The following is a 14274-nucleotide window of genomic DNA, read 5'->3' on the forward strand; positions in this document are numbered from 1 at the left end:
ACTTGAATCTTGACAATTGAAATGTACATGGTTTCAATCTCAAGCTTTATAGTCTACTACCGTGATGGTGAACCTGTGGCATGCAGAGCTGTATCGGTGTGCACACCAGCAATGCCCTAGCTCAGCTGCAGCACGCATGTGTGTGCCGGCCAGCTGATTTTTGGGCCTTCTGGGTCCACTGGAAGTCAGGAAACAGGCTGTTTCTGGCCTCCGGAGGGCGGGGGGAAAGGACCATTTTTCACTCTCCCCAGGCTCCAGAGGTTTTCTAGGAGCCTGAGGAGGGTGAAAATGACCTTCCCCACCACCCCGGAGGCTGGAAACAGCCCGTTTGCCCCATTGGAAGTTGGCAAATGGGCCGTTTCTGGCCTCCGGAGGGCCGAGGGGGGGGGGAAGCCGTTTTCGCCCTCCCAAGCTCCTAGAAAGTCTCTGGAGCTTGGGGAAGGCGAAAAATGGGCCTATCGTGCCATTAAGTGCTAAAAGCGGGGGGAGCACGCGTACATGCACGGGGGGCAGGGCGCATAGAATTATGGGTGTGAGCATGTGCATGCATGACCACCACCACCACCCGGCTTTTGATACGCGACAACAGAAAGATTAGCCATCACTGGTCTACTACATCATTTAAACTCACGTCATACAAAGGAAGCCTGTACAACTATCCCTTGTTTTGGATATTATTTCAGTTTTGATTTTCATTATACAATTGTGTACATAATTACTCATTACTAAATTTGATTAGTTGATCCCACAATATTCTGTATATAGTCTAAGTTATCTACAATTCTTAATGTTTTTCTCTCTAGTTAGGAGTTCCTAATATTTCTAGATCTCTTAGAGATAGGTGCAGAAAAGTCTCCTCCTAGTGCACTAATCTCAAAAATGCAGTTTAAGAAAATTGATTCTATGAAAAAGGTGTGATACAACACCTGCTGTATAGATGGTCTGAATGACATAGTAATACAAATTGACATGGAGCTTATTTGCAATGTAGATTGGTACAAGTGAGGTATTAACAGTAGGCCAAAAGTTTTTAATGGTATATGGGCACATCAAAACCCTGAAGAGAGCCTAAGCGATTGGCTGGCCACTTGTTCATCCTCAGTTACAATTAAGTGCCTTTATGCCAGTTGCTGCCCACAAATATTAGTCTGCTTCTGTGATTTTATTTATTTGGGTTACTTTTCAATTCTAATGTGGGAATTGAAGTAATAGAGAGATGAAAGTGAAATGCCATGCTTTCAAACTTTTTTCTGACAGGAGGCATCTGAGGATTTGGGCTTATATTCCTGAATCATCAGGGTGTGGCTTCCTTGATTTGTGGAAACTTCATAACAGATTTATGGGGAAACATGTACATTTTAAAAGAACATTTAATTTCCATTTGTTTAAATTAATACGACATGAAAAATACAAGTAAAATAGCAACAATTCTAACCAACTTCACTCTTGAGGCAATACAAACATTCTGCATTTTTTTTTATACATTATCCCTTCATTACAACTTCTTGGCATTTTAATAATCACTCATATTCCATTGATTTTATAAATAAATATTTAAAAAGTAGATAACGTAGATTAAAGTATGGCACATCTTCATATATACCAAATGAAAGTGTAAGTCTGTTGGATTAGATCCCAGTTTAATACAAAAATCAGCATATTAAAAATGTAAAATGTCTTTACAATTCCAGGAAAGGAACTCTGTTAGTTTAACAGAGATCCCCATAAAAGGCATTCCGAGTGACGTAATTGTAATGCTTTGTCATTCTCTCCAGAATTCCTTTAGTTCCTATGTATATGGTAACCATTGAGTGCCCAGTTTTGCACTTCTCCGCTGCTGAACAATGCAAAGAAAATAGCTCCAAATAAGTTAAGGGCAGAAGCAATATAAAACACGTTCCGCCATTCTTCTATAGTGTTCTGGTAAAAGAGGAATACAAAGGATGAATCAGTACAGCATGATGATGCTTAAGAGTGAGAAAAATGCTTTCCATTAAGATATTCATTGTATCCTCTTGCAAGTCTTTTATTTTTTTTATTCTTAATCTCATTAAAAATTATTTTTCAATATTAGATGTAATTAATCTAGTTAACAGCTCAGCAATTTGCAACTTTCTTAATAAGGGGAAGAAGATTTATAGTTTAAAGATTATTACAACTGAATTCACTAATATTTGGTATTTGTGCCAGACTATTATATCTAAGCAAAATTATTTACACTCGTAACTTCCCTCCAAAGAGCTCTATTGTTCTCTTCCCTATTGTTTTATTTCATCAACCTTGAGAGTTGAATTAAAGACGAATAAAGTGGGTTAAGATTACCCAGTGAACTGCATGGCTGAATGAAAATTCAGCTTTGATATAGGCATCTAAGGCAATCTGAAATTGTGTCAAAATGATCACAGGTTCATACTGACACCATGACAGAAACTCCACTCTTGTATATCTGTGGCTACACTCTCTTGTTGTTAAATAAATTGACAGTTTTCTATCTTATTATAATTTGTTATATCCCTCCATCCTGCCTCCACTGTAGATATCAATGAAAGTGGAGACTTCCTGCTTCTTTGGGGCCATTATTTCAACTGTGAAAGGGTTTTAAAAACTCTTTAAAAAAAGGCTGCCCACCTTCCATGAGAAAAGTGGACTAGTCAGTTTGGCCAAGATTTAAACTGTGTAGTTTGAAAAGGAATCCTAGAAATGAGTTTGAGCAAAGCACAGAAAAATGGTAAGCTTAAATATGAATTACTAGTGAATACAGCTGGGAAGAACCAAGAAAAGCCTACAATGGTGACTAAAGAAAGAAAGGAACTTGGTAAAAGTTAGATCGGGGAAAAACTGCACACACAATTGAATACTTTGGGCTAACCCTTCAATGCATTGCTTGTAAGTTTCCAGTAATTCATAATTGGAGTAATAAAATTCATAAAGAATCATGTGAATATTGATATAGCTAAGGCATTTTAATTCTCATTGTTAAATAAAAATGCAATGCTACAGCAGAAGTTTTAGCCAGGAAATTTGCTTCCACCTACTGCAAGATCTTTGTTAACAAAACAACTACAGCAGTTGCACTATGTAAATTATAACTTTCTAAGCACATAGACAAAGAGAGCTAGGACTAATTAACAATTATTTTAATTCCATGTTAGGTTATGGCTACTGTTTGACTTAGGCAGATTCTACTCTACCTTGCTGAATTGCAACCTCAGGCATAATTAAATAGCAAGAAGTCAGAAGAAAAGGAGGATGTGAAGATTCAAACATTTCTCTTAGAAAAAAAGTGTAGATACCACACTCCCAACTCTTGTTCAGGAACAAGCACCAAATTCAGTTTACTGACTTAGATACCACTACAATGTGTGGAAATGGAAAATAAGAATTCAGTTAAGATTTAAAGGAGCTCATATTGGAAAGTACTATTTATTTCTAATTTAAACCATTGATTTAGAGAACGGGAAAAGTGATACTTGAAAGTTACAGATTTATTTGTGCAAAACAAAGAAATATTGAATTTGGCCAATTAAGCAAAAGGACAAAAGAACTATACTTATAATTTATATTATGTGATTTTTATTGTATACATAAGCTACAGTTGAAGTTAGAACTTTAACCCTAGTTTCTAAAGATGCTTAATACTTAGTAAAATATAACTGACATTCCTCCAGTATTATATTGAGAAATAAATAAAGAATTTTTTGAAGCTGCTTAGTCAGTTACAAACTTCTAGCTATATGGCCTTTTTAAAAAAACAACGAAACATTAATGTGAATATATAGAAAAATTCTTCAGAGGTCTGGCCTATATATTTTTTCAAAATTAATTTTTGAATTCATGTTTCCTTTCTGGTGCTGTGCTATCTCCTGATTATAGACTATCCTAATTTTATTTTATATTTACTTAATTTGGTTGCTGACTTTGGGAGTTACTTTGCAGTGCTTTATGAGAAGAATTATTTTAAAATAAGAGATTTGTATTGGGAAATCTCAGAGCAAAATTTCTTTGCTAAAAGATATATTTTTACAGAGTTCTATTAATAAATAGAATATTAAGGGAAAATAAATAATTGGCTTTATTTATTTATTTATTTATTTATTTATTTATTTATTAATATGTAATTTAAGACACACTCGTCAATATTTTCTTAAAAGTATCTAGACAGATTCATGTGATTTTTTTTTTTAAGTAATTAAAGTGCAATTTAACAGTGGCCATTCCTGGGATATATTTCCAATTTCTCAGCTGGCCTATGATTTTAGGATTTTGTGGTGAATTCTTATCAAGTACAAATCAGGTCCCTAATGCTCAGCTTTTTGATATCAGCAAGGGAATACAGTTATTATTCAACTAAGAATGGTACGAGACTTTTTTTACATTTCTAAAAATAAAATAAGTGTGACTTACGCTGTGAGTCAGACCCTTAGCAACAAGTGGTCCTACCATTCCGGGAATAGTACCAAATGAATTTGTGATTCCAAGGAGGATGCCGGCATAGCTAAATTAATAGGAGAAAACAAGGATTAGTCCTTGGAACTTTCCAGTTCTCGATTTTGCAATTCTTTTCCTGCCCCTTCAGAACCAGATTAAATTATATGTGCACTTCCACAACAGAGGAATTTTCTCAACAGCAGTCCAAGCATTTTGGCATCCAAAACCTCCTGACAGATTGAAATGGGAGACGAGAAAGAATTTCACACATGATTCATCCACTTGTCTGCAGAGGATTAGAAACGCTTCTCATGTGTCCAAGCTTCTTACGATATTAGCATGGATATTCCCACTGCAAATTAAATGGTTTCTCTCCAACTTCATTTCAAGCCCAGACTAGACAGCTAAGACAAACTATATTTTCCAACAGCATTGTTATTTAATAAATACACATATACAGTAGATACCTATGGTATGCATCCTGCAAATGTTAAGCACAAAGTCTATCTCAAAACAGCTTAGTGTAGCATTTCCCTCCAGAAAAAAAGTAAGATCTTCCACCCATTAAGAAATATCTTAGTTGTACAATGTCTACAACTGGCTCTTTTCAACAACTATGCCATTTACAAGAGAATCTCCATACACACAAAAAAATTGTCCTTCTGGGAAAATATATGAAATAAAGGATTGTCAGTCAATATAAATTACCGTGTATTGGTATCTGAATGCAGCTGGTGTCTTTTAGATAATCTTGTACAATCTATACTTATATTATTTCAGAAATACTAGATATATTTAAGGTGTGGGATCTATGAGATAAATAAAATTTATAACTAGTTATTAGCATTGTGTAGAACATAATGGGGAAATTATAATTTAAAATTATAATTTATAACTAATTTAATTTAATTTAATATTAATTAAGTTAATTTAAAACAGCCAATCAATTGCATGTATTAGAAGAAATATGATCTAGGAAAGCTTATGATATAATATAGTTCTTAAAGGTGCCACAAAAATCTGTATTGTTTTTGTTGCAATGGATTAACAAGAATTTAAACATTAAATTTTGAGGTGGGTATTGCTTGAAGTTATATTTGAAATGACTGCAGATGATTTATTTATCAAATGTATTTGCCACTCTCCAGAGAATTAAAAAAAACATGTCCAGTGTTCTAGAGAATTGAATGGCATATGATCCCATGTGTGTGTAGTGAGGGAACCAAAACAACAAACACCCTCCCTCCCAAACACACAAAACCCAAATGGATCAGAGGAGCATTTGATGATCCAGGAAGATGCTATCATTATGAGAACTGTGACAAGTGGAAAGGAGGAGGACTAACAGCTGTACACATCTGTTTGTCCACCAGCTCCAGATGGCCGTAGTGGTAAGGGAAAAGAACAACATCTGGTAACTATGGAAGGTTAGAGGAGCCATGTTGGGGAGAGAATACTTTCCACTCATAACAACGAAATATTTCCCCCCAACTTTTCTTTCTCTATATTTTTTTTCATTCACTTCGACAACAAAGAACTCTTTCCAATGGAGCTTTCAATGGCAGATTTATAAAACCTGGCCACACCAAAATCTGTCCACATGCTGGGTGGTGGTTTTCTGCCCAATACAGGGGAGCCAACTGCAAACTGTCCAGTAATTATCATTTGAGAACTTATTAAGAAAGTTTCTTCTGATTGAGGACACCAGAAACTGAGCCCAAGATTTGCTTTTTAAGTTTGGTTTTGACAAGTGTTTTTGGTTCTCTCCATTCCATCTGAGAGAAGCCATGATTAACATGGCACAGCATGCCTAAAATGGAAGCAGCCCTGGGAACATTTGTAGAGAAACTAGTTTTTGTCACATGCACTGTAAGACCTACTTTTATTATTTCAAAATTATTTTGAAAGAGTTCTGTTTCACAAATAGAATTTCTATTTGTCACTCTTCCCTAGTCTTCTCCATTTATCTTTATTCTTAATGGAAAATCAACAAAAATATTAAGGATGAAAATATTTTTTCTTTCATCATTAAGAAATGTCTACCAAGAAGGAATCTATAGTTGTCCTCTGATATTTGTACCAGTTTTGGAGAACATGCCCAATGTTGATGACAATAAAAATTCAACTTGTGAGAATCTCTTAAGAAAGGAATGACATGGTTTGCAACAATCTACAATTTCTAAAATCATTCTTCATTGAATTCTGTGCCTTATACATAGTATAATGAGATTATCTGTTTCAGGAAAGCTTAATTAACAGCTAGTAAAAAACTTAACTAGTGGTAAAAACAGTTAAAAAAAAAAAACTTACGATGGTGCAATATCCAAGTGGTTGATACTATAACCTGACGTGGAAAACCCTCCAAGTGTTGTTGATATGGTTAAAAATACAACTGCCACTTCATAATTGCAACCTATAAATCCAGCTGCCATAAGGAACACTGCAGGCCCAACCATTCCTTAATTAAAACAAAAAAATAGAAACTTTATACAAACACTTTCTATTAATTCTTTTCATGTTTTAGTGTAGTTTTGATTTTTGTTTATAGCTATAGCTTTCAGCTCTTGACCTGCAACAGAGGGTCGCTGAGGCATTATTTCGCCCTTCATCCCTAAATAAAAGATAACATTGTTTAAAACAAGACAATAGCTCAACAGTACCATAGTATATTGTCAGGGAACAAGAATGGCATACATATTCCTTGGAATTTGTAAATGGAAGCAGGTGTATTCTCCTCCATCCACGCTCAAAGAACCCACTACAATATTATCAGCACAAGAAAGTCAATATATTGGAGACATAGGGGATTAGTACAGTATTATGTAGACATTTGGAAACAAAGACAGCAGGATTTTAGAAGAAAGCAGGCAGAACTGTGGGCACACAAGATGAGGGTATTTGTAATTTGATAGCACTGTATACAAAGGTTGAACTCAATAGGCAGATCAACAATCTGGATAGAAGATAGCTTTTACAGGTAAGCTACCTTGATTTATAACTGGTCACTTAGCAACTATTCAAAATTTTGATGGACCTCCCCAGAGCTACTTATGAGCTGGATTAGAAGTTCCAAAGGCTGGGCCTCCTTTCCATAATCACATTATCACATTTTGGGTACTTGGCAACTAGCTCATATTTATGGTTCTCAATATTCCATGGTCACATGACCGCAATTTAATTTTTTTTAAAAAAATCAGAGTTTATATCCAGGTTTTGGCAAAATCTACCCATTGTGGACAATGGATTTGCTTTACAACTACAATGTTTGCTTTATGACAGTTTCAAAAGTCATAAAATTGGGTCCAGTCATGTGGTGATCCACTTAATGTCTGGTACAATGTACAAACACAATTCCAGGCTCAATTATGGTTGTACATCAAGTAGACTACCTATATAAGAATGCATCGCCAATACAGTGGCATTTCACAGACAGTTCAGTATATTAAGTGGTAGAAATCTAACATTGTTACTGAAAGATTCAAATTAATTCAAAATAATGGTGTTTGCTGGAGTAACATGAAACTGTTTTTAATGGCTTGACTAAATTACACTTATGCTTTCTACTAGCCATATTACAAAATGTGCATCAAAATGTGCATCCCCCTGGGGTGCACCTGGAGGCTCCAGCTGGTCCAGAACGCGGCCGCGCGGGGGATTATGGGGGCAACGAGGTGCTCCCATGTGACACCTCTCCTGCGCGAGCTGCACTGGCTCTCGGTGGTCTTCCGGGTGCGCTTCAAGGTGTTGGTGACCACCTTTAAAGCGCTCCATGGCTTAGGGCCAGGGTACTTACGAGACCGCCTTCTGCCACCAATAGCCTCCCACCGGCCAGTACGCTCGCACAGAGTGGGCCTCCTCAGGGTGCCGTCCGCCAGACAATGTCGGCTGGCGACCCCCAGGGGGAGAGCCTTCTCTGTGACGGCACCCACCCTCTGGAACAACCTTCCCCCAGAGTTACGTACAATAACAGACCTCCGGATTTTTCGTCGGGCCCTGAAAACCTATTTATTTCAACTAGCTGGGCTGGCTTGAGTTAAATTTTAAATTGATTTTAAATTGGGTTGTTTTAATTTACAGCCAAAATATTTAATTATTTTAACACTGTTTTTAAATTTTGTATGTTCTGTTTTTACTTTGGCTGTGCACCTCCCTGAGTCCTATTTGGAGAAGGGCGGTATAGAAATTTAATTAATAAATAATAAATAAATAAATAAATAAAATTCCTGCTAGACTTTCTGGGAGGTTCAATTTTGTTGTCCATATGATTTTAAAAAATCAACTGGTTTTTAATGCAAGCTAAAGGTATATGAATTTGTGTGCTCTATGTGATACTTTGAGATTGGCTGATTATTACTATTTTGCTATGATAAACAAAAAGAATTAAATTAGAAAATATCGCGTGATTATCCTGCCATCTAGTGTACAAAACAAACTTTAAAATTCAGATGGGGTAAACTGCCTTTCATGTTTTATAGCAACACCCAAGATGTTGCTGCAGCTTTATTAAAATCAACATACTGAATCTGTATTAAAAATCAATTGGGTCTGTAAAAAAAGAATACACCAAGTTATTAATGGTCTTTATTGTATTCACAGCTATTTATTTTAAGGCAAGGCAGCAAGCAAAGACTAATGTGGGAAACAAAACAAAAAAAGAATTGTGAATAAAGATAGCAATTTCCTTACCTAATAATCTCAAAATTAATGTATGCATTATAATTTCAGTTTGTTTCAAGGTATTAAGTTATCAAAAGATTCAGAGGGAAGCAAGAGCATGGCAGCTGCATTTAAAACAAGCAATTATGAGTAGAAGCAGCATACTGGTATGTCTAAGTAATCCTACAGAAGATGCTTTTCTGAACTTCAGGAGAGCTAATTTCTACCTAGTACTACAGAAACTACTTCGTATTATGCCATTTATCAGGTGGGCAAAAGTTTGAATTGGCATAAGGCAGCTTCCTATCATTTTGAGCAAAGTTATAATGCTAGCATGTTTTGCTCATGCTTTCCCTCACCCCCCCCCCAAAAAAAAAATGTTCCTAAAATATCAGGGTGATCCTTATCATTGTTAGATGTTGAGAAGCACCAGCCTGGCAGGGAGGGAGTTCAAACAGGGAGTTAGCTCTTTTGCATGTGTGCAGTGATTCTAGGCTAAAATTACTCCTCCCCCAGGTTTCTTAGAGCCTTGTCTAATTGTTGCAGCCAGACTGGGAAAATTCCTCTATTACAGGTAGAACATAATAATTAGGTTGCATTCTGCACATGTGTGTCTGGTTGTTCAGACCCGAAATAGATGTAATTACCATAGGGAAATCTTATTTTAAGAATCATACTTATACAAGATTCATATAGTCTTCTAGATTGTGACCTTCACACATATGCAAGATATACTGAGTCAATCCAGGAAGGAGCAGGGTCCTTCTGACCAACAAATGTACTGTAATTGGGAAAGTCCATCTTATGTAAGAAATGCCATATCTGGAAATGAATGAATGAGTATATATATATATATATATATATATATATTTGTTTTGTTTTGTTTTCTTTTCTTTTCTTTTCGTAGGCCTTTATGTGTATTTCTCTTTAGCCAGGTTCTTCCTACGTAAACCAAGATTTTTATGCAGCCGTAGTTCAGTGAAATTCCAATCCACTAGTTTCTGGGCTTTTTTTCCAGCAGCCAGCAAGCTCCCTGCTGCCCATTGGAAGATTTCACTGAACTAAGGCTGCATAAAAATCTTGGTTTACGTAGGAAGAACCTGGCTAAAGAGAAATATATACATACATACATACATACATACATGCATACATACATACATACGATACATACATACACACACACACGCATATATATATATATATATGTCTCTTTTCCTTTTTCGTAGGCTTTTATGTGCATATTCTTTCTAGCCAGGTTTACGTAGTTTACGTAGGTAAAACCTGGCTAGAAAGAATATGCATATATATATATATATACACACACACGTTTTCTCAGGTTTTCGCGGGTGTTTGTATGTAGGTCTTTGGTTATTCGGGTCTTCTCCCACGTAAAATTGGAAGTGTCTTGGCGACGTTTCGACGAAGTCTCATTCGTCATCTTCAGGCTGGTGTTCTCGGCTTCGTGCTTCCAGGAGCAATGTGAGATTGCAGCTGTCTCTTCCGTTTAACTGCTAGTGGGGGTGTGAGCTGATTGGGTGGGAACTTGGCTGTATTCTGATTGGGTGGAGGTGTGTTCTGATTGGTTAGGGGCTTGGCTGTGCTCTGATTGGATGGGGGGTTGGTTGTGCTCTGATTGGCTGGGGGTGTGTTCTGTTTGGGTGGGGGCTTGGTTGTGCTCAGCTTAGTCTGAGTTGCAGGGGGATTTGAGCTGGTGAGCTGCGTTGTTGTTTGGCTTCGTGTTTGTGGCCGTGCGAGCTCTTCATGGTGGGTGTCAGTCTGCTTCATGTATGGATTGGAGGGGTTTAAAGTGGCTAATGATGCAGCTGCGGTCTGGCTTCTGGTCCTTGGTCGTGGCTAATTATCAGTGTGGGTTTGAGTCTGCTTTCTGCGTGGATGTGTGGTGGTGACATCCTGTGTGGCTCTCGTGAGTGTGGGTCTGGTGTCATTCGTCGTGTTAGGGACTCGTTTGTCAATAAGGGCGGGTTTCCAAATGGCTGGTAGGCGGGAGGTACCGTCTCGTTTGTTCATGCTGTGTGGGCGTTTTTCTATCTCGATGGCTTCTCTGATTATTCTGTTGTTAAAGTGTTCAGTTTTGGCGATAGTTCTGGTCTTTTTAAAGTCAATATCATGTCCTGTGGCTTTAAGGTGTTGGACTAGGGAAGAAGTTGGTTCCTCTTTTCTGACTGAGTTCTTGTGTTCTTCTATGCGTGCACTTATTCGTCTGTTGGTTTGTCCGATGTATGTGGTGGGGCAGGCGGTGCATGGGATTTCATATACTCCTTGATTTTCTAACTCAATTTTGTCTTTGGGGTTCCTTAGGATGGTGGATATTTTTTGGTTTGTGCAGAATGCTGTCTTGATGTTATGTTTGTGGAGGATTTTGCTTATTCTGTCTGTGGTGTCTTTTATGTATGGGAGGAGGGCTTTGCCGTTTTCTTGTTCTCTGTCTTGGATTTTAGTGGGGGTTTCTTTTTGGATTAGGTTGGTGATCTTATTTCTTTGGAATCCATTGGATGTTAGTACGTTAGTGAGGGTGTGTAGTTCGGTTTTTAGGTGTTGTTCGTCAGCTAAGCGTTTTGTTCTGGAAATGAGTGTCTTGGCTACAGAGTTGATCTGGGCAGGGTGGTGGTGTGAGAGTGCGTGCAGATAGCGGTTTGTGTGTGTTTTCTTCTGGTAGATAGTGTGTCCTAGGGAGCTATTGGAATTTGTGTAGACTAAGACATCATATATATATATATGAATATATATTCTCATTCATTCATTTCCAGATATGGCATTTGGAATATATATATTTACATTCAAAAAATTAAACTGTGGCATATCAAATGCTAAGTATTCTAAAATACCAAGTATTCTCAATGAGCTATAGGCTACATTAGAAACAAATGCTTTTCTTACCTATTGCTGTAAATGTTTTGCGAACACAGACTGTTGACATATTTTTCTTTTCCCGTAAATAGTCCGCAAACTGACCACACACAATTATACAAACCCAGCAACCAAAATAAGGAAGTGCAGATAAGAATCCATTCTGTAGAGGGGGAAAATGGTTGGGGATGGTTCTGTTATTAAAAATAGTTTGAACAATTCTTTGTCGGATCATAGATATGATTTATGATATAAGCATAAGTAATGTATCATATTTTTAGATATGATCGAACACAAACACACACACTCCTATAGAGGATCACAGATTTAAAAATAAACACAAACAGAAACAATATATTAGTAAATAATGCAGGCAGGTGACCAGTAATTTATATACAACTTTTTGTGGCTCTTTTGATACTGATCCATCTTCAGGTTACTTCATTCCTTCCAACCACCAAAAAGATGTTTGCAAGATGAGAAAAATACAGCCTCTCTCTGGCTTCCTTCACTATAAAAGCTTTTGTATGTACGTAATATTAATATGGAGCTCCCAGACAATTGTTGAAATTGCCTGAAGTTTTTGAGAATAAAGGCATTACTTAAAAATTACTTAAACAAAGTAACCTTTTTTAATGATAAACAATGGAAACAGAAATATAGTAATGAATTTTAAGTATGCGGCCAAGATGCAACACCTGTTCCATTGGAGACCCATTATAAATTTAAGACAAAAGCTTTTTTCATGATTCTGGATTAGAATGGATATTGCCATTGCCCCATTTGGTTTAGATCACTGGTGAAATCCACATTTTTTTACTACCGGTTCTGTGGGTGTGGCTTGGTGGGCGTGGCAGGGGAAGGATACTGCAAAATCTCCATTCCCACCCCACTCCAGGGGAAGGATATTGCAAAATCTCCATTCCCACCCTACTCTGGGGCCAGCCAGAGGTGGTATTTGCTGGTTCTCCGAACTACTCAAAATTTCCGCTATAGGTTCTCCAAACTGCTCAAAATTTCTGCTACCAGTTCTCCAGAACCTGTCAGAACATGCTGGATTTCACCCCTGGTTTAGGTGTATTTTACTGGGGGAGAGGGAAATATTAGTTCAACAGCCCCTTTTAGATTTAAAGCATTGCAGTTAAAAAAAAAAAAAGAACCCCCCCCAGTAGACCAGGAGTGTCAAACTGCATCACACATAGGCCACGCCCACCCCAGCTCCATGAATGGAGAAAACATCATGAAATGTCACGTGACGGCAATGAGACGTGGTGAGTTTGCCACCTATGATGTAGACTATATAAAAAGAGAAAAAAGGAAGCAAGATTCCAAGTTCTGATTACATATTAACTGAAGAATTTAAACTGATCTGTCCTGTTACTAAGATTCTTCCCTTGTACTTAGGTTAAGTATATAACCTTCTGAAGAAATGCAAGTATGCATTAGGCAATCTGTAGGAAGCCAACATTTTTCTCCATTTTTGTTCCTTTTAGAATAGTCCACCCAGAAGACATGATTACTTGTGAAAAGACCCCACTAAAAGAGTTCATAATGTCCATTTATTACGATAATTTCATAAAAGGAATTCTCCTGGAGTACACACACAGTAATTTAACTATAGCCATATCCCGGGAAGATTATATAATACTTTGGTTCTTACAAAAATCTGAACTATCTGTTGAATAGAAAGATGGACAGAAATGCAAGAATTGGGCCTAAGATTGGGAATCAAATTCTCATTCAGTCTAGATATTAACTGAATTACTTCAGAATAATTAATACAGTTATAAAGCCTCCTGGATCTAGGTTCATGGTTGTACCACTTTAGGATTAAAGTTAATCTTTGTAAAATTGGAATGCATAGAGTGGCTTACCTCCTGCATATCAAATCTCAAAATCTCCTTCATGTATGTAGGCAGCAGGGTAAGGAGAGTGTAGAATGTCCAATTGTAAGAAAAGTGTGCAACAACAATGGCCCACAGTGGAACAGATTTCAACATGGCTTTCCAAGGCACAGATTTTTGGGTAGAAAGCTAAATGAAAAGAATACATTCAAAACCTTCAGATCTCAAGGAATTTAATTTTTAAACAATCAGTTATTCAGCATTATGAAGGATTAATTTTGACATAAATTTTTGCACACAGATGCAATATAAAAAAACTAGGCTATATGATTAGGTAGTATATCTTACTGAATCTAAATCTCTTTCATTGGAGAATAGCTACCACCATTTCACTATAGTTTGTTAGGCTGTATTAACTTAAAACGAAAATCATAGGTTTGAAGAACTTGTTTTTTAAGATGAATGGGAACCCTTATTA

General features: G+C 36.9%; 1 protein-coding gene across 3 annotated transcripts in view; it reads right to left on the reverse strand.

Moving 5' to 3' along the window:
* Positions 1 to 1352: 1352 nt before the first annotated feature.
* The window catches only part of SLC17A5 (solute carrier family 17 member 5), a 32251-nt gene continuing 19329 nt past the window's right edge, over positions 1353 to 14274 (reverse strand). For all 3 annotated transcript variants that reach the window (XM_087882533.1, XM_060689161.2, XM_034431896.3), the window contains 5 exons: positions 13827 to 13985; positions 11983 to 12115; positions 6739 to 6886; positions 4405 to 4495; positions 1353 to 1920 (listed from right to left, as the gene is read on the reverse strand). In XM_087882533.1, the coding sequence (XP_087738659.1) occupies positions 1783 to 1920; positions 4405 to 4495; positions 6739 to 6886; positions 11983 to 12115; positions 13827 to 13985 (669 nt within the window). In that variant the 3' untranslated portion in view covers positions 1353 to 1782. The remainder of the gene's footprint in view (positions 1921 to 4404; positions 4496 to 6738; positions 6887 to 11982; positions 12116 to 13826; positions 13986 to 14274) is intronic.

The sequence above is a fragment of the Pantherophis guttatus genome, chromosome 1, assembly GCF_059756535.1.
Source record: "Pantherophis guttatus breed Tessera chromosome 1, ASM5975653v1, whole genome shotgun sequence".
Classification (NCBI taxonomy): Eukaryota; Metazoa; Chordata; class Lepidosauria; order Squamata; family Colubridae; genus Pantherophis; species Pantherophis guttatus.